Here is a 26,200-nt window from a genome sequence, read left to right on the forward strand (position 1 = left end):
CTTGTAAGAGCCATACAAAAAATCTTTTTTGTTACTTGATACTTTAAAACTATAGTTCTGGCATAGCTGGACGTGGACAATTTTTATTTTTCATAGCCATATGCAAACTATTTTTACTAGGAGCTAGAAAAATATGAGTATATATTTCAACCCCCTCTGAATTTTTAAAAGACATTACAGGAAAAGTTTTATAGCAATCTTGCCCAAATCTTTCCCAAATTCAGCAAATACATATTTATTGAGCATGCGGACCTGAAAGGCATTTGGTAAGGCCCCAGGGAAACAGGGCTGTGTGCTGGCCGTAAGCTACTTCTGTGTGGAGGAGAGAAACAGCTCAACGTGGGGTTTGGGGCTTGGGGCTCAGCGTGCCAAGGCCAGAACCACATGAGTGAGTCCTACAGAGCCCCACAAAGGAAGCACCATTTCCCCACTTTTAGTTAAAACTGAGGTTGAGGAGGCTGCACGAGTTACCCATCATCGCCTGGTTAGACGACGATGATGCTGAGGGTCCAACCCCCAGCATCCACGGTCCATGGATCAAGTCCATCCCCAAACCTCACCTCCCGCAGAGACAAGAAGACATGTAAACAAACGTTGCCCAAGATAGGAACCATGGGAACAAGAGCCCAACACCAGAGACAGACAAAGGAGGAGCTGTGGGTCTTCACAGAGGAGGAATAGCGCCTCCATCGGAGCCCCCCGGGGGCCTTCCTGCAGGAGGCGGCATCTGAGCTAGGAGGAGAGGACAGTGAGTGCAGCGGATGGGACGGCAGGCTCGTGCAGGAAGGGTGATGAACGTCTGGTCCAGCCGGATCCTGGGAGGCCTGACTCCACATCCCACTCCAGATCAGACCAAGTCCAGCCCGGACGCAGAGGGGAGCCAGTGCACCGCAAGAAGGGGCTTAAGGAAGGCTGCAAGATGGACAGGGCTGCTCCCAATTTCCTCAACAGCTCTGCCGACTGCCCCCTTTACTGCTCCCTTTGATCTGAAGGAGCCCCCTGGCAGCCCGCCCACCCCAGGGTGAACGCCTTGGGATCTCACCAGAGGAAGCACTGGGCTGGAGGGGGCATGGCCTTGTCCCTGGCTCCTCCTGGCTGGGTCATCTTGTCCCCTCCGCTGCCTCGCCTGGAGGACATCAGCCCTGCACACCTGCCCTGCCTCAGCACCGTTCATGCTGTCCACGTGGACAACCTCTGACTCAGCCCTGTGTCCTCCTCCCATCTGGAGGTCACCTCCCTGCTCACACTCACCCCTTGTCACCAGTAAGTACTGCTCTCCAAAACCAAGCCTCACATCCAATGACCCCCTAACTTTCAGCTCCCTTCCCTGAGGGCTGACCCCCTACAACCTTCTTTCCTCCACGACCCTGCCACACTCCATCTTTATACCCCTACCACGGTCCATCTTTGGACTTCCCTTGTGGCTCAGCTGGTAAGGAATCTGCCTGCAGTGCAGGAGACCTGGGTTCGATGCCTGGGTTAGGAAGATCCCCTGGAGAAGAGAAAGGCTACCCACTCCAGTATTCTGGCCTGGAGAATTCCATGGGCTGTACAGTTCATGAGGTCTCAGAGTCGGATATGACTGAGCAACTTTCACGGTCCATCTTTATAATGACCCACTACCTCCCTTCTCCACCCGCCCCCTCCGCCTGCCTCCTCCTGTCTGGGCAAGACCCTAACACTGGCCATATCCTACTCACAGCCTCTTCCAAGTGCCTGATGTGGCCGGAGAGGACAGGCCATGGAGCCCTACCTGGGTCCCCTCACTTGAGACACCAACCTCGCCTGTAGCGGGTGCGTGGGAATCCTTGTCTCCGCTCCCCACTGCCTCTGCTCTTCACCTCCCTTCCCATCCGCCTCCTTCCTCCATCACAGATAACCTTCCTCCTTACTTACAGGGAAAACAGAAGCCACTGGAACCCAACGCCCTGTGCTTCTGCATCCAGGGACCAGGTCCCGTCCTCCACACCTGGGGATAGTTCCTGTCCTGGGCACCCAGGGACCGGTCCCATCCTGCTTCGGATGCTCACCCTGCTGCCCTCACGCACGCAATGATGTCCAGTACCTGAACCACCTTAGAAGGGAGACTTTCCTCCTCGCCTGGCCTCTGCCTCTAGCCGCTTCTTCCCTTGTGCAGAAATCCCCCCGGAAGAGCTGTCTGTGCTTTCTGTCGCCAGTATCTCCCCTGTAGCCGGTCGGCTCTGTCCCCGCCACCGCACAGAGACTGTGACCTTGTCGGGGTGGTGGCCTGGCCAGGTCCAGGGTCTCCTGGGGCCCATCTTGCTGCCCACACATCAGCCCTCCACCTGGCTCAGCGCCCCCTCCTCTGGGCACACATTTCCACCCCGGCTTCTGCACCCATTCCGGGTTCTCCTTGGCTTCCTGCCTGGGCTTGGTCTGCTCCTTGAAGGTCCCTCTGAAGTCTGGGCAGCCACAGACTTAGGCCCTGGGTCTCCTGGCTTGTCTAACCACACTCCCGCCCAGGTGGCCGTGGCCTTGGCCTTTGTAACCAGGATGGCTCCAGCCGTCTGTCTCCAGCTCTGGCCTTGCCTCTCAGCTCTAGTCAGGTTGTCCCCCTTGAGAGTCCAGCAGACACCGGCTCCTCCTGTGCCGCTGCGGCATGGCTGCCCACCAGATTCTCTTCTCACACCCATGTTCGGTCCCAAGAGCCCAGCAGCCCTCCCGCGATGACTTTTCCAGGTTCCAGCCTGTGTCTCTGCCTCACACCCTTGGGCTGGGCTGGGCTGGGCTGGTGGGACCACCTCCCACCTGGGCTCCCTGTGTCCACGCCCAACCTACGGCTGAGGCTCTAGCAGCAGCAGGGGGCCTGTGTATCCAGGGCCAGGCACATACCCCTTTGCCTACAGCCCGCCCACCACTCTGACCCCTCCAGGTCAAAGGCCAGGGCCCCGCAGACTGGCTCCTGGCAGTGATCCTGCCTTGTCCCGGTCCCTGCCGCTCCTCAGGAGTGCCAGCCAGGCGACTCTGGCCTCAGGAACATTTGCTCTTCCTTCTGCCCAGAACTTTCCTCCCCAGACACCCACTGGCTCCTCCCTTGCTTCTCTCGGAGTTTGGTCCATGTGTCGTCTTACCCAAAACGCTTCCCCTGACCCCACGCCCAGCCCTCATCTTCCTGGTACTCCTCACAACTAATTTCAAGCCTGTCTTTACTGCCCGTCTCTCCCTCAGGGATGTGGGCTCTCTGAGAGCGGGGTTCCGTCGACCACGTCACCCCCGGGGTCCAGAGAACCTGCCTCAGCAGAGCGAACAAATGAATGAATCCAGCTTCTTTGCACCTGCTTGGGAGAAAGCCACACTCTGAGGAAGCTGTGTTCTATGTCTGCGAACACACCTCCCTGGAGCCAACCCTGAGAGTGAGAAGGATTACATTCAGTGCAATCAAGGCTACAGTAACAGGATCATTGAATAAATAGTCATTGGATTTTGTCATGCGCCAAGCCTGGTGCTAACCCGTATACACGTCTCCCACTTCTACCGACTGGGGGTCCTTGGCTGAACCGAGCTCAGTATTCAAAACCCAGAAGACCAAGCCCAGAGCTGCCTGGACAGCATGGGCTGCCGCGAAAGGGCTCGAGCGTGTCCACCCTCAGCTCCACCCCTTTGTCTGAAAGCATGGAGCCCCAGCCACTAGGGCACTTGCGGCTGAGGCCAAAAAAAAAAGAAAAAAACAACCCTCAGCACTCTGTCTGATGCCAAGTCCTGATTCACCTCTTCTGGTAAAACGGGAGGATGGGAGGCGATGTGCTTTTTTAAAAAACCCGAAGCAACCCATATGGGCCCCGCGGGGAAAGCAGGGAGCTGCAGAGCTGGCACGGAGCGCACCCAACTGGAGGTATGTCTCCAAGTCTTCTATCGCTTGTCAGCCTGAAGCTTGGCAGCGTCTTGGCGGAGCTGCAGATGGTGAGGTTTATCGGAGGCGCCGGAGCTGGGGCCGCGGCGTGAGGGCTGCTCCCACACTGGACGGAAGGAGAAGCGGCCCGAAGGGAAGGAAGGGCCTGCCCTGCCCCAGCCCACTGCCCTTGCACTTGAGGAGGGAGACGAGGCGAGGGAGAGGGGCAGGGAGACCAGGCGGACCGCGGGGGAGCACCCGGCTCCTCTCTGGGCCGGCCAGACGCCTGCCGCTTGGGCTCAGCCGGGACACGTCAGCATCAAGAGTCCCTGCCTCTGAGCCCCCTGCTCCCCACAACCCACCCCACACCGAGTGCCTTCACGTCACAGGCCCTCTGGGGTCTCTTCAACCACAGCCCAGAGCCCTGGACAACCTGACCCCACGACCTCCTGACCTCACCCGGCCCCCTCCAGCGACACAGGCCAGCCTGCGCTTTCTCTTCCGGGGAGGCTTCTGCACGCCCAGCTTCCTCCGCATGACGGGTTCCCTTGAGGCCCTCATTCAGGTCTGGCCCCAGAGGCCTTCCCCATGGCCTGCACAAAAGCGCGCCTCCTCCCTTTCCTCCTGCGCGTTCGCCCACACCTGGAAGTGTCAGATTTCCTTGATCGCCTTCCTTATTCACTGACGCGTAAACGCCAGGGAGGGGGTTTCAGTTTCACTCGCCTGTCCTCAGGCTTAGAACAGTCCCTGGATAGAGCGGGTGCTTAGAAACACTTGCACAGTGAGCTCGCTGCGGCCACCGCTGCCCAGATGCACTCCTGGCCCTGCCCCTGCCCAGTCTGGCTCTCCTGACTGCACCCCGACCCATCACTGTCCCCCTGATTTCCACCTTGACATCCTGGTGTAGCCCTGCCTGAAAGGGGTACCCAGCTCCTCCCCCCAGGAGGGGACCTCCACTCTATGCCTGACCTCGGCTCTCCAGGAGATCCATCACCCTTCACTTCCCCCTGGCTTCCCAGGGCGGGAGCTCAGAGAGGGCCAAGTCCATGGCGGGAGAAAAAGGCTGTGCAGCTTATAACAAGGGAAGGGCCTCCTTCCAAACCCAGCTTCTCAGAAAGGAGAGGGTGCTCTCCTGGCGCGGCTCTGGGGCCTGTGGGAGAAGAGCTCCCTGCGCTCCGTGTGTGTGTGCCAAGTACATGCTAAGTAGCTTCAGCCGTGTCCGACTCTTTGTGACCCCATGGACTGTAGCCCACCAGGCTCCTCTGTCCATGGGATTCTCCAGGCAAGGATACTGGCGTGGATTGCCATGCCCTCCTCCAGGGGATCTTCCCAACCCAGGGACTGAACCTGCCTCTCTTGCGTCTCCTGCGTTGGCAGGCAGGTGGGTTCCTTACCACTAGTGCCCCCTGGGAAGCCCTCCTGCACTCCAGGTCCTGCAGCCTCTTGCCTGCAGCCTCTTTCTGTATGCTGGAAAGCTAGGAATGATTTGTACCTGTGTGAGTGGTTGGGGGGAAAAAAAATCGAAAGAAGGGTATTCTGTGACACGTGGAGGTTATTTACGAGTTTCAAATTTCAAGACCCAAAAGTAGACTTTAATGGCACTCAGCCACGCCTGTTCATTTGTGTAAATAAGTTTCCTCCAGAGGTTCCCCTACAGAAGCAGAGTTGAGCACCCAGGCTGAACAGTCTGGCTGACCAGGATAAAAATATTGACCATCTTCACAGACGTTCGCGATCCTGCTCCACTCCCTTGCCTGCACCCCCATGGGGGTCTCAGGCAGCATCAGGTGCACAGACAGAAGCAGCTCTAAAAAGGGGGGGGCGCGTCCCTGGTGGTCCAGCGGTTGAGAATCCACCTTGCAAGGCAGGGGATGCAGGTTCAATCCCTGGTCGGGGGACTGAGTTCCCACAGGCCTCAGGGCAATTAAGTCAACACACCTCAACTAGAGAGCTGGGGCAAAAGACCCATGTGGCGCAGCGAAGATCCTGAGTGGTAACTGAGACCCCACGCAGCCAAATAAATAAACATTCAAAATAAGGAAATAAGAAAGCCAAACTGATAGCTAACTGTGACTCTGAGTTACAGACTCGGGAGCCAGAAAATGGCCTGAGGCTCTCTGAAGACCTGCCCCCTAAGTCTACTCCTCCCAGCCACCTGCCCCATCTCCTGCCCCAGACTCAGTCCCCACTCCATTCTGGGTGGCCAGGCGCCCGGCCAAGAGCCTTCTTGTCAAGCTCTGAGCCCTGTGCCAGGCTTCGGAGAGCACAGCTCCGCCCAGCTGTGCCCCGGCCCCCGTGGCCCCTGCAGCACCACGGCCCCTGTGAGAAGGCAGCATCTAACCCTCTTCTTGGCCTCAGAGTCCCCATCTAGGGAGATGACTGGGCCCAGGGGGTGATCAAGAACCAAGCAATCCAGGGACGGGAACCATGGAGAAGATGCGCTAACAAGGCTGGAGTCTGCCCTCTGGACAGCAGGGTTGGGAGAAGCCGGAGAGAAAGCCTTAAAGGTCTGAAGTGTGGCTACATAAACCAGGACTCACTCACCAAACATTTCAAGAAAAGGAAAAAAAAAAAAAAGCCCCATTCCACAGAAAAGCGTGAGTTGCTCATTTGTGTTCGACTCTGTGCGACCCCATAGACTGTGGCCCTCCAGGCTCCTCTGTCCATGGGATTCTCCAAGCAAGAATACTGGAGTGGGTTGCCATATCCCTCTCTAGGGAATCTTCCCAGCCCGGGTTTCCTGCATTGCAGGCAGACATGTTACTGTCTGTGCCACCAGGGAAGCCCACGGAAGAGTGAAGTAAAAAAAGAAGGAAGCAATTACTTTGGGGGAGGGGGGATGATAGGAGCAAAATTAAATTAAAATTTTCTCCAAAAGACTTGGATGAACTTATAGAGGACAGACTCACGAATATTACTATAAGGAGCAGAGAACGTCTGCCGTGAAGAGTAAAGCCAAGGAGGAATGGGGACAAGAAACCTCCTTCAGAGGTGGTAGCAACCACGGAGAACCAAAGTGCCCCAGGCTGCCATCATTCTGGTAACCTTGGAACAGAGACCTGACTCCTTGCAACTCCAGTGTTCTCATCTGTGAAATGGGAATGAGTGGGCACTGCGTCAGAGTGCACAGATGAAATGAGCTCACGTGCGCAGGTGCCTCACCGGGAACAGACTCAATAGACGGCGGTCTGATAGGGATCACTGATCAAGACCAAAGGCTGAGGACAGAGACAGAAATAACCAGATGGCCACACACACACATGCTGCGGAATAGCAACCGGCTGAATCAGCGCTACTGCCCCACTCAGGCAACTCGTCTACTTCCTTCCCTTCCCCACCGCCCAACCCAGGTTAACAGAAGCCTGAGAGAGCAGAAGGTCGCAGGTGGGCAGGAGTCCAGGGCCAAGAATGGGGCCTGGGTCAATGGATAATTGTCAAGTGGATGAAGGTATGGATGATGGATGGATGGAGGGATGATGGATGGATGGAGGGATGATGGATGGATGGAGGGATGATGGATGGATGGAGGGATGATGGATGGATGGATGGATGATGGATGGAGGGATGAACAGATAGAAGGATGGATGGATGAATATAGATAGATGGAAAGATGGAGGGGATAGATGGCTATATGCATGCATAGATTAATGGAGAGAAAATGGATGGATGGATGGATGGATGGATGAGTGATTACATCATTCATGGGGAAGAAGCACTGGTAAGCCAACAAAATGCTTGTACAGACAGGACAGGTGCCTGCAGAAGGGCAGATAGGCATGCCATTTCTGGGGACACAGTGATCTGCTCTACACTCTCCCAGGGGGAGGAACTGAGAACTGAATAGAGACACCAGAACAGGAGGGGCAGATTAGAGCAGTCTGTGTGACTATTATTGGCATGGACAGGATATGTGAATTTTCCATGAGTTAAGTGGAGAAGAAGAAAGGCTAACAGTGAAGTACCAGGAACAAAATTAAGAAAACAATCCCATTACCATCACCTCAAAAAAGAATAAAAATACCTAGGAATAAACCTACCTCAGGGGGTGAAAAACCTGTACTCCAAAATAGTTTTCAGACACTGATGAAAGAAATTGAAGATGACACAAACAGATGGAAAGACATACCATGTTGTTGGATTGGAAGAATCAATATTATCAAAACGACCATACTCTCCAAGGTAGTTAACAGAGTCAATGCAATCCCTATCAAAATACCAATGGCACTTTTTTTTTTGCAGAACTAGAAGAAAATAATTTTTAAATTTGTAGGGAAACACACAAAAGACCCCAAATAGCCAAAACAATCTTGAGAAAGAAGAACAGAATTGGAGGAGTCATGCTCCCTGACTTCAGACTATACTACAAAGCTGCTGTAATCAAAACAGTATGGTACTGACGGAAAAACAGAATCACAATGGAATAGGGGAAGAGAGCCCTGAAATAAACCCACACACTTACGGTCAATCTACAAAAAGAGAGACAAGCATATCTAATGGAGAAAAGACAGACTCTTCAATAACTGGTGCTGGAAAACTGGACAGCTACATCTAAAGTGGAGGTGATGGAATTCCAGTTGAGCTGTTTCAAATCCTGAAAGATGATGCTGTGAAAGTGCTGCACTCAATATGCCAGCAAATTTGGAAAACTCAGCAGTGGCCACAGGACTGGAAAAGGTCAGTTTTCATTCCAATCCCAAAGAAAGGCAATGCAAAAGAATGCTCAAACTACCACACAATTGCACTCATCTCACATGCTAGTAAAGTAATGCTCAAAATTCTCCAAGCCAGGCTTCAGCAATACGTGAACCATGAACTCCCTGATGTTTGAGCTGGTTTTAGAAAAGGCAGAGGAACCAGAGATCAAGTTGCCAACATCTGCTGGATCATGGAAAAAGCAAGAGAGTTCCAGAAAAATGTCTATTTCTGCTTTATTGACTATGCCAAAGCCTTTGACTGTGTGGATCACAATAAACTGTGGAAAATTCTGAAAGAGATGGGAATACAGATCACCTGACCTGCCTCTCGAGAAATCTATGCAGGTCAGGAAGCAACAGTTAGAACTGGACATGGAACAACAGACTGGTTCCAAATAGGAAAAGGAGTACATCAAGGCTGTATATTGTCACCCTGCTTATTTAACTTATATGCAGAGTACATCATGAGAAACGCTGGACTGGAAGAAACACAAGCTGGAATCAAGATTGCCGGGAGAAATATCAATAACCTCAGATATGCAGATAACACCACCCTCATGGCAGAAAGTGAAGAGGAGCTAAAAAGCCTCTTGATGAAAGTGAAAGAGGAGAGTGAAAAAGTTGGCTTAAAGCTCAACATTCAGAAAATGAAGATCATGGCATCTGGTCACATCACTTCATGGGAAATAGATGGGGAAACAGTAGAGATAGTGTCAGACTTTATTTTTTGGGGCTCCAAAATCACTGCAGATGGTGACCGCAGCCATGAAATTAAAAGATGCTTACTCCTTGGAAGAATAGTTATGACCAACCTAGATAGTATATTCAAAAGCAGAGACATTACTTTGCCGACTAAGGTCCGTCTAGTCAAGGCTATGGTGTTTCCTGTGGTCAAGTATGGATGTGAGGGTTGGACTGTGAAGAAGGCTCAGCACCAAAGAACTGATGCGTTTGAACTGTGGTGTTGGAGAAGACTCTTGAGGGTCCCTTGGACTGCAAGGAGATCCAACCAGTACATTCTGAAGGAGATCAGCCCTGGGATTTCTTTGGAAGGAATGATGCTAAAGCTGAAACTCCAGTACTTTGGCCACCTCATGTGAAGAGTTGACTCATTGGAAAAGACTCTGATGCTGGGAGAGATTGGGGGCAGGAAGAGAAGGGGACGACCCAGGATGAGATGGCTGGATGGCATCACTGACTCGATGGACGTGAGTCTGAGTGAACTCCGGGAGATGGTGATGGAGTGCTGCGATTCATGGGGTCACAAAGAGTTGAACACGACTGAGCGACTGAACTGACTGACTGACTGACATCTAAAGGAGTGAAATTAGAACATTCTTTCACACCGTATACAAAAATAAACCCAAAATAGATGAGATGTAGACCGGATATAGACCTAAATGTAAGATTGGATCTTATAAAATTTATTGAGGAAAACATAGGCAGAACACTCATTGACATAAGTCACAGCAATAATTTTTGGATCCATCTCCTAAAGCAAAGAAAATGAAAGCAAAAATTAGTAAATGGGACCTAATTAAACTTAAAGGCTTTTGCATAGCAAAAGAAGGGGCTTCCCAGGTGGTGCTAGTGGCAAAGAACCCACCTGCCAATGCAGGAAACAAGAGACTCGGGTTCAATCCCTGGGTCAGGGAGATCCCCTGGAGGAGGGTATGGCAACCCACTTCAGTATTCTTGCCTGGAGAATCCTATGCATAGAGGTGCCTATGGCCTATATATAGTCTATAGGGTTGCAAAGAGTCAGGCACCACTGAAGAGACTTGGCACACACACATGGCACAGCAAAAAAAAAAAAAATCAACAAAACAAAAAGACAACCTACTGAATGGGAGAAAATATTGGCAAATGATAATGACTGATAAGGGATTAATGGCCAGCATATACAAGCAGCTCATACAACCCAATATAAAAAAACAGACGACTCGATAAAAAAATGGGCAGAAGAACTGAGTAGGCATTTTTCCAAAGAGGATATGCAGATGGTCAACAGGCTGATGAAAAGATGCTCAATATCACTAATCAGTAGGGAAACGCAAATCAAACCCACAATGAGATATCACCTCACACCTGTCAGAATGGCCATCATCACAAAGAACACAAACAACAAATGTTGGTGAGGATGTGGAGAAAGAGGAATCCTCTTACACTATTGGTGGGAACATTAATTGGTACAGCCACTATGGAAAACAGTATGGAGGTTTCTCAAAAAAAAAAAAAAAAATAGAACCACCATGCTGCTAAGTCACTTCGGTTGTGTCCAACTCGGTGTGACCCCACAGACGGCAGCCCATCAGGCTCCTCCATCCCCGGGATTCTCCAGGCAAGAACACTGGAGTGGGTTGCCATTTCCTTCTCCAGTGCATGAAAGTGAAAAGTGAAAGTGAAGTCACTCAGTCGTGTCCAACTTTTAGTGACCCCATGGACTGCAGCCCACCAGGCTCCTCCACCCATGGGAGTTTCCAGGCAAGAGTACTGGAGTGGGGTGCCATTGCATGACCAAGCAATTTCATTCCTTGGTTCAGTTCAGTTCAGTTCAGTTGCTCAGTCGTGTCTGACTCTTTGTGACTCCATGAATCACAGCACGCCAGGCCATCCTGTCCATCACCAACTCCCAGAGTCCACCCAAACCCATGTCCATCTAGTTGGTGATGCCATCCAACCATCTCATTCTCTGTCATGCCCTTCTCCTCCTGCCCTCAATCTTTCCCAGCATCAGGGTCTTTCCCAAGGAGTCAGCTCTTGACATCAGGTGGCCAAAGTATTGGAGTTTCAGCTTCAACATCAGTCCTTCCAGTGAACACCCAGGACTGATCTCCTTTAGGATGGACTGACTGGTTGGATCTCCTTGCAGTCCAAGGGACTCTCAAGAGTCTTCCAACACCACAGTTAAAAAGCATCAATTCTTTGGCGCTCAGCTTTCTTTATAGTCCAACTCTCACATCCATACATGACCATTGGAAAAACCATAGCCTTGACTAGATGGACCCTTTGCTGGCAAAGTAATGTCTCAGCTTTTTAATATGCTGTCTAGGTTGGTCATAACTTTCTTTGCGAGGAGTAAGTGTCTTTTAATTTCATGGCTACAGTCACCATCTGCAGTGATTTTGGAGCCCAGAAAAATAAAGTCAGCCACTGTTCCCACTGTTTCCCCATCTATTTGCCATGAGGTGATGGGACCGGATGCCGTGATCCTAGTTTTCTGAATATATATCCCCAAAAAACCAAAACCACTACTTTGAAAAGACACACACACCATACATCCCAGTGTCCACAGCAGCACTATTTATAATAGCCAAGACATGGAAGCAACCTAAGTGTCCATCAACAGACGAATAAATAAAGAAGATGTGGTATAAAAAAGAAAGAACTTTTGCCATTTGCAAAGCAACATGGATGGACTTGGGGGGCATGATGCTAAGGAAAGGAAGTCAGATAGAGAAAGACAAATGCTGCATGATATCACATGTGAAATCTAAAAAATTATGGCAGACCATTGAATACAGCGAAAAAAGCAGCAGCCTCATAGATACACAGAACAAACTAGTGGTAACCGATGGAGGCAGGGGAGGGGCAATACAGGGGTGGGAGATATTAATGCAAACTAGTGGGTGTAAAATAGGCTCCAGGATGTGTTCTACAACACAGGAGAACAGCCAATATTCTGTAATAACTGTGAATGGAAAGCAACCTTTACAAATTGTATAAAAAAATTTTTAAAGAGAAAGAAAGGTAGAAGGGAGCTGGTCTGCTCCCGGGAGCTGCTCACCAGCTGGGGAGACTGGAGCTGCAGGAGCAGGTGAGGGGGACAACTGGGGCAGGGCACCAGGAGAGAGGGGAGGGTAAACCCTGAGCTGCTCCGTCTCCCCGGGAAACCACACAGTTCAGGGCCCCTGAAGCGCCATCCCTGTGAGTCCCTGAGTGCCCCATGAGCAGTCACAGAGGAGGCCGGGGGCGGGGAGGCCCCCTCTTCTTCCTCAGCCCTCATCACACCCCTGATGAACCGGGGAGAAAAGAGGCCGAAGGGGGGAGAAGGGGCAGGTCCCATGCCCACCCCCCCGGGGCCCCGGGGTCTGGAAGGAGGGCGGATGGGCTGCTGAAGCTGGCAGGTGTAACCTGCGCTGGGCCTGTTATCCCCGGACCCTCTGAAACCGCCTTCCTTCCGGGAGGCGGCAGATTCGCCAGCCCCTGCTTGGGAAGCAAAGAATCAAACTGCTTCCTGTTTGTACCCCTGCTGAGTTCAGACGGGTTCAATAAACTGCTAACAGTGGATAATTCTTACTCCACGGTTCTTTGTTTAAAATTCTCTTTATGGCACTGGGAAGGGAGCTCCAGGGGAGAAAGCTGTGAACCCAAATAAATATGACCACCCAGACTTGAAAGGAGGTGAGGAAGGGCCTTCTGTTCCCTCCCTGGAGCCCAGAACCCACCCCCCAACCCCCGCGTCCAGGCCTGGCTCTGGCGGGGCCCCTTTCCGGGGTGGCGGGGCTGGGGGATGGCAAACCCTCCTGGGGCCAGAGGGCAACGGCCTAGAGGTTTTACCAGGGTGCGGCCATTCGAACGGGCTCCTGTTAGCTGTTTCCTGTTTCCTCACCTGGAGCCACCTTCATCGGTGGTTTCCAGCAGCAGGGGGTTGGGGGCCGCAGCCCACCCGCCTGCCTGGGGCTGGGGGCGCTGGGGAGGGGGCCCTTGGCCGGCCCGTGTCTTGGCTCCTCAGCAGAGCTTGGGGTTCGGCTGCCACCCTGTCAGTCTGGCACCTTTCTGCTGCCACGACGAAACTCATTTTAAATTTAAGGAGTACACTTCTCTCTCTTTTTTTTTAAATTGAAGCCAAGGAAAAAGATTTCTCTTACAATAAACACATCAATGCTCATTTTCCTTATTATTCTACTTTTGGCTATTTCGTATAAAATCTTTAATTAAAGTTTTTCTTTGAAATTGTCATTATCAACCCAGAAGAAAGAAAGGGGAAAAATAAAAAAGAACAACACAGCTGTGCAGATATGAAGCGCTATTCAGGACTAAATGAACTGGAACGGAGTAAGTAGCTTGACTGTTATGTTCTTGGTTTTGGCTCTGTATTCTCAATAGCACAGTCTAACTTGTCACTTTATATCGATTCCATCTGTTTACACTCTGCAGAGTATTGGCTTCCTACCGTGAACATTTCCTATTTACCAGCTGGTAGAGATGAGCCAAACCAGATAGGAAAAAATTAGACTACATTCAGAGCCTCATAAACACAAACTTTCAATTTGGGGACGTGTGGGAGGCCCAGTGGCCAGCATTGCTCACCTTTAACAAAGGGGCCGACTTCCCTTCCTGCTCCTGTGATGTCCCCACCCTCCCCTGTCCCCGATTTCTGAGAGGACGCGGCATTGACTCACTGGAGGGGCGCAGAGCCTGTCTCTACCAAAGAGTGAGCAAGCTCACACAGAAAGACATCAAAGGAGGCCCGCGAAAACGGAGAAAAGGGATCAGATCTGGCTAAAACAGAGCCGGGTGGAATTCTCCAGGCCAGAATACTGGAGTGGGTAGCCTGTCCCTTCGCCAGGGGATGTTCCCAACCTGGGGATCGAACCCAGGTCCCCTGCATTGCCAGTGGATTCTTTACCAGCTGAGCCACACGGGAAGCCCATAAAGTAGAAGTCGCCCGGTCGTGTACGAATCTTTGCAGCCCCGTGGATTATATACAGTCCATGGACTTCTCCAGGCCAGAATACTGGAGTGCGTAGCCTTTCCCCTCATCAGGGTGGGGGCGGGGAGAAGAGCTAAAGCCACCTAAAAGTCACCGTTGCTGTGCTGTGCTTAGCCGCTCAGTCATACCTGACTCTTCGTGATGCCATGGACTGTAGCCCACCAGGCTCTTCTGTCCACGGGGACTCTCCAGGCAAGAAAACTGGAGTGGGTCGCCATGCCCTCCTCCAGGGCATAGTTTCTACCACAGAACAAAAATCCAGCTCTGGTTTGGTGTTTCCTTGCAGCCACAATGAAAAGAGAAACTTTCTGTATATACATCACATATATCTCCCCCGACCTTTGACTTTCATTTTTAAGATGCTCACCTGCCACAAACGGCTTCAGTTCAGTTCATTTCAGTCACTCAGTCGTGTCCGACTCTTTGTGACCCCGTGAACTGCGGCACGCCAGGCCTCCCTGTCCATTACCAACTCCCGGAGTTCACTCAAACTCACGTCCATCGAGTCTGTGATACCATCCAGCCATCTCATCCTCTGTTGTCCCCTTCTCCTCCTGCCCCCAATCAGAGTCTTTTCCAATGAGTCAACTCTTCGCATGAGGTGGCCAAAGTACTGGAGTTTCAGCTTTAGCATCATTCCTTCCAAAGAACACCCAAGACTGATCTCCTTTAGAATGGACTGGTTGAGCAATCCCACTGCTGGGCATACACACCGAGGAAACCAGAATTGAAAGAGACACATGTACCCCAATGTTCACCGCAGCACTGTTTATAATAGCCAGGACATGGAAGCAACCTAGATGTCCATCAGCAGATGAATGGATAAGAAAGCTGTGGTACATATACACAATGGAGTATTACTCAGCCATTAAAAAGAATACATATGAATCAGTTCTAATGAGGTGGATGAAACTGGAGCCGATTATACAGAGTGAAGTAAGCCAGAAAGAAAAACACCAATACAGTATACTAATGCATATATATGGAATTTAGAAAGATGGTAACGATAACCCTGTATGTGAGACAGCAAAGGAGATACAGATGTATAGAACAGTCTTTTGGATTCTGTGGGAGACAGAGAGGGTGGGATGATTTGGGAGAATGGCATTGAAACATGTATAATATCATATAAGAAACAAATCGCCAGTCTAGGTTTGATGCAGGATACAGGATGCTTGGGGCTGGTGCACTGGGATGACCCAGAGGGATGGTACAGGGAGGGAGGTAGGAGGGGGGTTCAAGATGAGGAACACGTGTACACCCATGGCAGATTCATGTTGATGTATGGCAAAACCAATACAATATTGTAAAGTAATTAGCCTCCAATTAAAATAAAGAAATTTAAATTTAAAAAAAAAAAGAATAGACTGGTTGGATCTCCTTGCAGTCCATGGGACTCTCAAGAGTCTTCTCCAACACCACAATGGCTTAAAGATATCTAATCGGAATTCTATCTACTCACTGAACAACCGACACAGCTACAAAATAAGCCCCAAGAGGGTGGAAATCTAGAAGGGTCTAGATTCGCATCTCTCCTTCTTCCTAACCACACCCACAGGCCTGGGATGGGAGCTCCTGCCCAGACACCACGGCCCACGCATGCTGGGGCCCCATCACCCTGACCCCAGAACTCACACAGCTGCACCCCAGGAGAGGCAGGCAGGTCCCCCAGGACCGCCAGGACCCCACACAGCAGAGGTGTGCAGCAAGCACAGTCTGGCGATGCCGGTGAGGGACTGACTATCCTGGGACCTGCCAACAGGCACCCCAACCCCAGCTGCTCTCCCCTCACGTGCAGCCCTCCTCTGCTGACGTCATCGCCTGAATCCTCCGCTCTCAGGCCATCACCCCATCAGGAACATCAACAAGCTGCACCACCGCCCCGTGCCCCATGCTTCAGGGTTAACAATAGCTCACCTTCAAACACCTCCACCCTTTTCTCTAGTCTGCATTTCAGGAGTTGCTCTGTCCCTTCTGCCTTGAGAAACAGAACTCGGTGTGGAGCGGTCACAGAGCTGGTCTCCTCCCCGGCCCGGCCACGCGTCCCCTGCCCGCTTCACCTCTGTGCCCTCTCCTCCCGCCGGGCTGCAGTCCTGAGTGCCGCCCCGCGTTCGCCCTCTGCCCTGTCCTCAACGTGGATGGAAAGCCCATCCACGGTCCAACTCAAGCTCCACTCTCACCCTCCTCGTGATGTCTCTCCTGTGCATGCTTCTTGCAGCACCTTAGTTACTTCTCCTGTAAATATTTACTGAGCTCAGATCAGGTGCCGGGGTCTGTTCATGGCACTAAAGTGACAACAGGGAGCAGGGTGGGGAAGGCGCCCACTCCCAGGAAACGTATTTCCTAGTGATGGGCAGATAAAACCTCAGGATGTTCTGAGTGCTGAGCAATTGTAGATGGTGTAATCCAAAGACTTTCGGGGGTGGAGGCGTGCCACTCCAGGGGGGCAGCTTCATGCTGAGTGCAAAACACCCAGGTGCTTGTCCGAATTTCATTCAGTAAGTGACCAGTAACCATGCGGCGTCTTAAGCAAAGGAGTCAGATGAGACCTGACTCACGTTAAGAACAGACGACTCTGGTGTCGCAAAAAATGGAGACTGTGAGGGGCAAGGCGGGCAGCAGGAAGAACCACCCCAGGGTGACTGGCAGGGCCGTCCAGGGGGGCCACGGGGATGCAAAAGCACACGGGGCTCTGATACAGCAGAGGCTACAGCAGACGGGACTCGCCGACGGACTGGAGCCACTCGCTGAGATGGAGGGAGGTCCAGGGAGGAAGGCTTCTTGGGTGGCGTCGGTGAGACCATTTGCCCTGGTTTGGTCTGTGGACAGTGGTGAGTCTGGACATGCAGATGGAGGCAGAAACGCGGGGGCCAACAGCGTGCAGCCCTCGTAGTAGCTTTAAACCGTAGATGACCGAGCACTTTCAATTTTCCACATTAACTCCCTGGTTTTATCCACTCCAAATGCAAACTCCTAATTTTCTGAAAGACTTCCGTGGGCCTTGCACTATGGTAAGCTCATTTTATATTTTTTTCCCATAGTCTCAACACTATTGGAAAAATCTTGGAAAACTGCTTCCCCATTTCACTGCTGAGAAAACAGTTCCCAGAGAAACTAGCTTCCTTGGGGGCCACTCAGAGAGTGTCTCGGTTCAGATGAACACTCAGCCAGGGGTCCGGCCTGCCCTCCAACCGGCCTGCCCCCCAACACCACCGGCCTGCCCCCCAACACCACCGGCCTGCCCCCCAACACCACTGCCCTGTCCCCCCGACACCACCTGTCTGTCCCCCTGACACCACCTGCCTGTTCCCCCAACACCACCGGCCTGTCCCCCCGACACCACTGCCCTGTCCCCCCGACACCACTGCCCTGTCCTCCCAACACCACCTGTCTGTCCCCCTGACACCACTGCCCTGTCCTCCCGACACCACCTGTCTGTCCCCCTGACACCACCTGCCTGTCCCCTCAACACCACCGGCCTGCCCCGCACAACTGGCTTGTCCCACCAACACCACTGGCATGTACCCCCAACACCACCAGCCTGCCCCCCAACACCAACAGCCTGTCCCCCTGACACCACTGCCCTGTCCCCCTGACACCACCTGTCTGTCCCCCCGACACCACCTGTCTGTCCCCCGACACCACCAGCCGGCCCCCACGACACCACCGGCCTGTCCCCCTGACACTACTGCCCTGTCCCCCCCACACCATTGGCCTGTCCCCCACCCACTGGCCCGTCTCCCCCACACTGTGCTATTTTAAACATTTATTCCTGCAATCTTGTGTTGACTTGCCACATGTAAGAAAGATTTTTTTTTTAAGATAAACTTAGACTGAAAAAATATAAATTCTGACACAACAGCATCTTTGATTAACTTTCCTAATGAAGCCTTTAGTAAATTAATAATAGAGTAACCAAAAATAGGTCCTGGGGTAGGAGCATTTTCAATATCTTTTTTTTAAATAAAATGGCAGCTGATTATTTTGTTATGTGAAATGGTTGAGATCAAAATGTAAGCACAGCTCTTCATTTAGCTGCACAGAGACACAGGAACAAGAGCTGTGACATTATTAATCACTATATTCGGTTATGATTGATAGGCTTTTCTGCAGGAGGAGAAAGTGCCTCAGATACAAGCTGTCCCAACAGCCCCGCGATATGCTAATATTTTCTTCAGATGAAAGAGGAGATGTGTTCAAATACCTGCTATAATAGGCAATTAATACCAAGTGCACCGGAGGAGAGATGATAAAAGCGGGATTAGGAGAATATTACGAATTAACCAAAAGCTTGTATGTTTTAGTAAATGGCCTCATTTTGAGCCTGACACAGTCTTTTTATTAGGCAAACAGGCTGTATTCTGATACATTCGTGCGTGCTAATGTGGTGTTCTAATGTTAAGGTATGTTTATGAAATGGCTGTGATCCTAACGACTGTTTCTTTATTCCTCAAGCGATAATTTTTTAAATCTCTTTTTTAAGAAAATCCACCTATTTAAGAAAATGAATATACCCATCACTTGCATGTCTTCACTTTTGTGACGATATTACCGAGCAAGCAAGCAGCTTAGTGCCTCTAATTATTTACTAATTGCTCCTGAAATGACTGAGCTGCATCTGTGCGACTCCAAGGCACCGGGGTGATCCCATAAAAACCCGTGTCAGTTCACTCGGTGTCCCACAGACAGGCTCGTCGCGGCTGACTGGGTCGACCAGATGTTCTGACATCACGGCACCCAGACTTGAAAGGCATTCTTGATGGGGTGGTGATGTGGTCTGAGAGCCAACGACCTAGGGCTTTGGGTGAGGTGTGTTTAGTTTTCCTTTTTTTTTTTTCTCATGTCTTTGTTTTGTTTTGTTTTTTCCCCCCTTTTTTAAAAAAATTTTTATTTTTACTTTATTTTACTTTACAATACTGTATTGGTTTTGCCATACATTGACATGAATCCACCATGGGTGTACATGCGATCCCAAACATGAACCCCCCTCCCACCTCCCTCCCCACAACATCCCTCTGGGTCATCCCCGTGCACCAGCCCCAAGCATGCTGTATCCTGCATCGGACATAGACTGGCAATTCGATTCTTACATGATAGTATACGTGTTTCAATGCCATTCTCCCAAATCATCCCACCCTCTCCCTCTCCCTCTGAGTCCAAAAGTCCGCTCTACACATCTGTGTCTTTTTTGCTGTCTTGCACATTCTTGAATTCTAGTCTTCAATTTAAAACAATTTTTTTCTTGCCTGTGGAGGGGAGGAGACTCGTCGTGACCTTTCTAAACACACACTGAAGTTCTTACATAACTGAGAACAGCTTCCTGTGTCCTGGCCATTCCCAGGACACGACTTACAGGGAGCATCCGCCCACCCCCCAGCTCAAGGGCAGGACAAGATGATTCTCTTCCCTTGCTCGCCCCTTCTTTACCTCCACCTCACGCTCATGTCAGGAGTTGATGAAAGATGAAACAGGGTCAAAAGACCTGAACGTGGTTGCCCTGGCAATGCCCCGCAGCCCGGCTCTGGCCCTGTTGTCCTGACAGAGTCCTCACCTGAAGCCGGTGGAGAACTAAGTTCTAGCTCTCGGGTGCTGCCGCAGCTGCAGGACAGGCTAGGGCCCCGCAGGGCCGACAGGAACGTAAGCAACTGAGGAGTTGGGAACGAGTGCGAGATGGGCAGGAGGCCAGAGGCAGAAAGGGAAAGAAAACTCCCAAATGCCCGTTTGAAGTGGATGCCACACAACCAACAACGCAACTCTGGGGTTAGCAAACAACCTCCGCTCGTTCATACGGCGGTGATCAGGGAGGCTTCTCCGGGACCAGCCGGGTCCACCTCCAGGCATAAGCAAGAGTCACATTTGCTACAGGCAAACGAGGTGTTGGGGCTTCCCAGCTGGCACAGTGGCAAAGAATCTGCCGGCCAATGCCAATGCAGGAGACCCGGGAGACTTGGGGTCGATCCCTGCGTCAAGAAGATTCCCTGGAGGAGGAGATGGCAACCCACTCCAGTATTCTTGCCTGGAGAATCCCAGGGACAGAGGAGCCTGGCGGGCCACCGTCCACGGGGCCGGACAGCACTGACTATACACGCACCCACACACAAACGACATGTCACTGCCTTTCCTAAAGGGCCTCCTTGAGAAGCAGGGTGGCTGGTGATTAGCAGCCAGGACCCCAGAGCCAGCTGCCAAGGCAGGAACTGCAGCTCCTCTGTCCCCAGCTGTGCACGCAGGGCTCAACTGCTCAGCCTCTGTTGTAGCTTCCTCCACATCAAGAAGGGATCCCAAGAGCACCTGCCCCAGGGGGTTCTCCTGGAAACTGAATATATAATCACAGTAACGCACTTGGAACAGCTCCTAGTAAATGCTCAGTCTCTGCCACCTCTTATTGGTATCGCAGCTGGCAAAATCCAAAAATTTACATCACTGTCCAAAGGATTAAGGCCCGGCCAGCCTGTGGGTCCTTTTGCTGGGTGGCTGAAGCAGACACTGTCAGTCACTTTCTCCAAAGCCACTGACGTCTGCTCACCCCGTCTCTTTCTAACGAAACCCTCCATCTTCCATTTTGTTCAGATATTAGCGCCCACCCGCCCCCAGCCCATGGTCACGTGCCTCGGGGGAGGGAGTCCAGCCACTGCACCAGGGAGTGACCAGGGTTGGAGCAACGCCACCACCAGTGACGGGTTTGTGTGGGGACAAGACCCTGGGCTATGAGTCGTGAGGAGACGTTCCACCGTGTTTAGGGAGAGTCATACTGGCAGAAAGGGCATGCTGGGAAAAAACCAAAACCCTGATATTGCAGTATCCATGTGTCAGACCTGGAATGCTGGCCGCCTCCTGGTGACTGGAGGAGATGTGAGTGAGCAGACCCTGATCTACGCTCCTTCAGACTTGGACAAGAAGAGAAGTTCCTTATCATCTCAGCTCAGTTGGACATTTCTCAAAAGGCAGGACAACCAGACACCTTGGTGGCGGTGGCTGATGGGCCGCCTCCTGGAGATGGGTAAAGCTCCCACAGGAAAGGTTACAGGAGGGCCTGGCAGGACAGATCAAGCGACGGATATTTATCGAGCACCCACTGTACGCAAGGGCGTCGCTGGCATGACTCCCACTCATTCTCGTGGCCGCTCCGGCAGGTCGGTGCTGTTGCCTCGCCTTCAGAGACGGTGGCAAAGAGCAGTGACAGGCCTGAGGGCCTGTGGGCAGGGGCAGAGACGGGGCTTCATGCCAGGGTGCGTCCTGCCCACTGAGCCCTGCTGCCTCCCAGCAGACTGAGACCACGAGGTGTCTGCAGACCAGGGAGCTTGACAGCTGCCAAGGAGACACCCACCAAAGGCACAGAAGCCCAGGGACACAGTCATCTCCATGACCCGGGAGAAGCCAGGGCCGAGAGGGGAGGGCAAGCGGGGGCCCACCAGACACAGAGCGCCCACGGGGCAGAACCTGGGCGCAGATCGGACCAGGACCCCGGACCCGGAGCCTGAGGATGGCACCCTGGGGACCACCTGGGCGTGCAGAGCTTCCTCCTCCCCGATACGGGGCCCCCGGACGCAGACAGCAGCCTCCTCACGTGAAGCCCTGGGTCACAGTCCCTGAAGGGCGGAGAGTCTGGACCCAGAGACCACCCTGTCTATCTCCGCCTTGATGGGAGGGAGAAAACGAGGCTCAGGGAGACCTGGGGTTCAACTGAATGTGAAGACACACTGGAGGGTCTAGTGAAAGGGAAGCGAAAGTGTTACTCGCTCAGTTCGGTCCGACTCTTTGCGACCTTAAGGACTGTAGCCCACCAGGCTCTCTGTCCATGGGATTCTTCAGGCAGGAATACTGCAGTGGGTTGCCATGCCCTTCTCCAGGGGATCTTCCCGTCCCAGGGATCAAATCCGAGTCTCCTGCGCTGCAGGCAGATTCTTTACCATCTGAGCTACAGGGAAATCCCAGGAGACTCATAGGGAGGAAATACAGTTGGAGGTAGAGTCCCAGACTAGGGCGTTTGGAAGGTCTGGTTGTTATGGTTGTTGACTCGCTAAGTCATGTCTGACTCTTTGCGACCCCATGGACTATATCCCCACCAGGCTCCTCTGTCCAGGGATTCTCGAGGAAAGAATACTGGAGTGGGTTGTCAAGCCCTCCTCCAGGGCATCTTCCCAACCAGGGACTGAAGCTGCATCTTCTGCACTGGCAGGCGGATTCTTCCACTGAGCCACCAGGGAAGCCCCTTGGAGGGCCTAAGTGAACCTGAACTAGGGCAAGGCTGAGGAGCCAGCCATCAGACCAAGCTCACAGCAGAAGAAATCAATTGAGATACACAAGCACTGGGGTTCGGGCAGTTTGGGGTGCCAGCAGCTAACTGCCTGTTGGTTTAGGATGGCTAGACCACACACGCATTTAGCAAAGTCTGGCTCCCAAAATTCACAAGAGACATTTGCATGCATTCTTGGCTCCAGTGAGGCTCGTGGACTTATATTTAAAACAAAAGCATTAGCATCTCTCACTCCCAAATGTGTGGCTCGCCCAGCAATGACAACGTCTGTATGAAGACAGCCTTCTTTCACTAATTGCTAGGTGTTCCTCTCTGTCACCCGTGCTCAGGTGTGGTCCGACTGCAGGACCCGAGTGGCAGCTGGAAACACGCTCCTGCACAGCCAGCAGCCAAGGAGGGTATTGGGTTTGTTCTGTTTATTCTGGGCTCCGTGGGAAGGGATGACACTCATGAGTTCCTACCTGTTCGTCAAGGGAAACTGTAGTAATCGCCATAATAATGACAGATGGCATCGCCTAAGTGTTCCAGGCCCTTTATACCGGAGGTTTCTAAGCCACACAACAGCACCACGAGATGGGTGTTCCTATTCCCAACCACGGATGAAGGAACTTGATGGCAAGGACTTTCCCAAGACCACCAGCTGGTAAATGGCAGAGCCCATCCCAGGCCACCTGCCTGCCCAGGGCCAGGGTCGCCGGTCGAGCTGGGGCTCCAGCTTGCGTGGGCCTGACTGCTCGGCAGGGAGAGCCAGGGAGCAGGCGTCCCCTCCCCCACCTGCTCAGCCCTGGCTGTCACCTTTCTGTTCTCTCCAGAACCAGCCGAAAACTGCCCTGGTTGAAACTCACTGTTAGTGGGAGGGCTTTATTGGAAGGAGGCTGGGATGAAAAGACAGCTGAGATGAAAGGACAGCCAGCCAGTGGGAAGTCCCCTCCAGCTTTCCTCTTGGAAGCCTCACTTTCAGTAACTTACAAGCCGGACCTGTGTCCACAGCTCCCCTAACCGTCAAGCCACATTATTGATCTACAACGGCATCTAAGTTGACAGGATGCCCATCGTAAACAGCTGACTGTCCCGGGATAATTTCATGATTAACACAGTTTGTGAAGAGACAAATTGAGGACATATACCATAAATAATATCCAGTGTGTTATGTATCTCTTACAGAATAACAAGTGAACGACAATGGAAGCAGCAAGTGATTGTACCAGAGTTCCTACTGATATAAACGACAGAGAAAGCAGATTTCTGGGAGCACATAATGCTGAAAACTTATCACACTAAGATGAATTTCTGGTGTTAACGGCACAAGCCGGGAGAACATTTTGTGGGGTTTAGACAAACATTTTGTGGGTTTCTGGCTCTGTTTGATTTGGAAACGTATGAAAATCTCAGAAGAGTTCAAAAAGGAAAGAAAATTTGTCACATTTCTAACCAACATATTGAATCAAGTGAATTAAACTATGATTCTCAAACTGCTCATGTAACTGAGCAGGCTCACATGCATCTTAAACAGGGGTCTGAGTCCAACCCTAAACGCTGTGAACACCCCTCCCGAGCTGTGCCCTGCTATCCACCTGTAATCGGCGAACAGGAACGAAGCTACATGCTCCTTCCTAAACACACGCGGGAGCTTTTGTGGCTAAATTACTCCATACATAAATGTCTATCTCCCTACGTTGCTCTGGTTATTTTTACCATGCTGCTCTTGATTGGCACTTACTGCTAAAAAGTAACAGTTTTCTCATTCTAAAGAAAACCTTGCCTCGGTTGTAGACAGAAACCGAAGGGCCACCGTGCGGATGATGATCCAAAGTTAAAGCAAAGGTAATTAACATTCCAGGACTTCTGCCGGCACGGTTCCTCACAGACGACGCCATCTGAGCGGGCGAAGGCGAGGGAACGCGGGCTCTCACACGCCATCTATCGAGTCGGGCGACTTTGACATGAGAGCGCAGATGACGAGACCCAGCTCACTCTGCATCAGCTCCATCAGCTCCCTCTGCTAGCAGCTACTTTTGACAAGCGGCAGGGCGGGGGGGGGGGGGGGGGGGGGGGGGGGTAGGGTTGGGGGGCGCGGAAGAACTTTGAAAGATCTCTATTACCTTTTCTCCTACTTGGGCCTCGAGCTCTTTTAATGTCCGACAGCCATTCATTTCATTCTCACCTCCCCTTAAAGACAACAATTAAAAACCTCTTGTTAGCACGTTTTCATTGAATTAACGTTTACATAGGACACACAAGATGAAAATGATAAGAATTTCTACACTGCATATTTTTAAATGCAAGGTGTTTCTTATGCACTACCGTTTGCCAGAAGTGTGAACTCAGGCAAGTTACTTAGCTTCTCCAGGCCTGGGGCCCCTCTTCCGTAAAATGAAATACAACATCGACACCTCCCATGGAGGTGCAGGGACTGAGTTAATTATGGCCTGCACTCCATGAGGCCTCATTCCATGGGTTAGCAGACATCCCGCTTTACAGAGGAGGCTGGGCAGGCCGAAGGTCACAATGGGGAAGTGGAGACCCAGTCTTCAGATGTGGGTGACCTGGCCTTGCCGCCCCCTCCCCACCCTGGGCTGCGGCATTGCGTTCTGACCCTGCAGGCTCCCGTTCACGCCGCAGTGCACGCTGAGCCTTGCCGAAAAGGGCTGAGCCTGGCTGGACGTCTGTAACCAGCCGCTTGGCTCCATCTGCTTGTATTAACTCTGATTTTGCATCTTCTGTCCACCCATAGACCGCTTCAGACTCCCTTTGGAATCAACCGTGGGGCTAGGACGGGGACAAAGAACACCAGATGCCACTTCACAGTATTTATCCAGTGCCTCCTGCACCCAGATCTGGACAGCGTGTCGAGCAGAAGACCATTTCCAGTCTTGAAAAAGCTTAATGCCAGTGACGGTAACAGACAGGAAATAAGCAAGCAGATAAGCAACGTTCAGTTCAGTTCAGTCGCTCAGTTGTGTCCGACTCTTTGCAACCCCATGGACCGCAGCACGCCAGGCCTCCCTGTCCGTCACCAACACCGGGAGTTTACCCAAACTCATGTCCATTGAGTCAGTGATGCCATCCAACCAACTCATCCTCTGTCATCCCCTTCTCCTCCTGCCCTCAATCTTTCCCAGCATCAGGGTCTCTTCAAATGAGTCAGCTCTTCGTATCAGGTGGTCAAAGTATTGCAGCTTCAGCTTCAACATCAGTCCTTCCAATGAATATTCAGGACTGATTTTCTTCCAGATGGACTAGCTGGATCTCCTTGCAGTCCAAGGGACTCTCAAGAGTCTTTTGCAACACCACAGTTCAAAAGCAGAAATTCTTTGGCACTCAGCTTTCTTTATAGTCCAACTCTCACATCCATACATGACTACTGGAAAACCATAGCCTTGACTAGACGGACCTTTGCTGGTAAGTTGATGTAATAAGAAGTTCTATGAAGACAATAAAGGCAGGCGGTGCAGGTGGGGTCGGGGAGAGACAGGGTAAGAAGGAAAGGCCCGTCTCCTGGACAGGGTGGACAATGGGGCATTGGGATAGAGACCCACACGTTGAGGAGCCAGGAGCCACTCTCTCGGAGGAACAGCTCTCTGAGCAAACAAAGGGAGCACGCAGCGGCAGGAAGCCCAGAGGCGGCAGGGGTCTGGCACATTCCAGGGCTGGCACTGTGGGGGCTGGGGGATCAGAGCCCA

General features: G+C 51.9%; 1 protein-coding gene and 1 long non-coding RNA gene across 5 annotated transcripts in view; one reads left to right on the forward strand and one right to left on the reverse strand.

The window, feature by feature from the left end:
* The window catches only part of EFCAB6 (EF-hand calcium binding domain 6), a 266,713-nt gene that overhangs the window by 185,223 nt on the left and 55,290 nt on the right, over window positions 1–26,200 (reverse strand). For all 4 annotated transcript variants that reach the window (XM_042247852.1, XM_042247853.1, XM_042247851.1 and 1 more), the window contains exon 6: window positions 24,620–24,686. In XM_042247852.1, the coding sequence (XP_042103786.1) occupies window positions 24,620–24,686 (67 nt within the window). The remainder of the gene's footprint in view (window positions 1–24,619; window positions 24,687–26,200) is intronic.
* On the forward strand, window positions 12,185–15,635 carry LOC121819240 (uncharacterized). Its single transcript, XR_006059499.2, has 3 exons — window positions 12,185–12,361; window positions 13,519–13,602; window positions 13,705–15,635. It is a non-coding gene; the product is annotated as an uncharacterized LOC121819240 (long non-coding RNA).

Source organism: Ovis aries, chromosome 3 (genome assembly GCF_016772045.2).
Source record: "Ovis aries strain OAR_USU_Benz2616 breed Rambouillet chromosome 3, ARS-UI_Ramb_v3.0, whole genome shotgun sequence".
NCBI classification, from domain to species: Eukaryota; Metazoa; Chordata; class Mammalia; order Artiodactyla; family Bovidae; genus Ovis; species Ovis aries.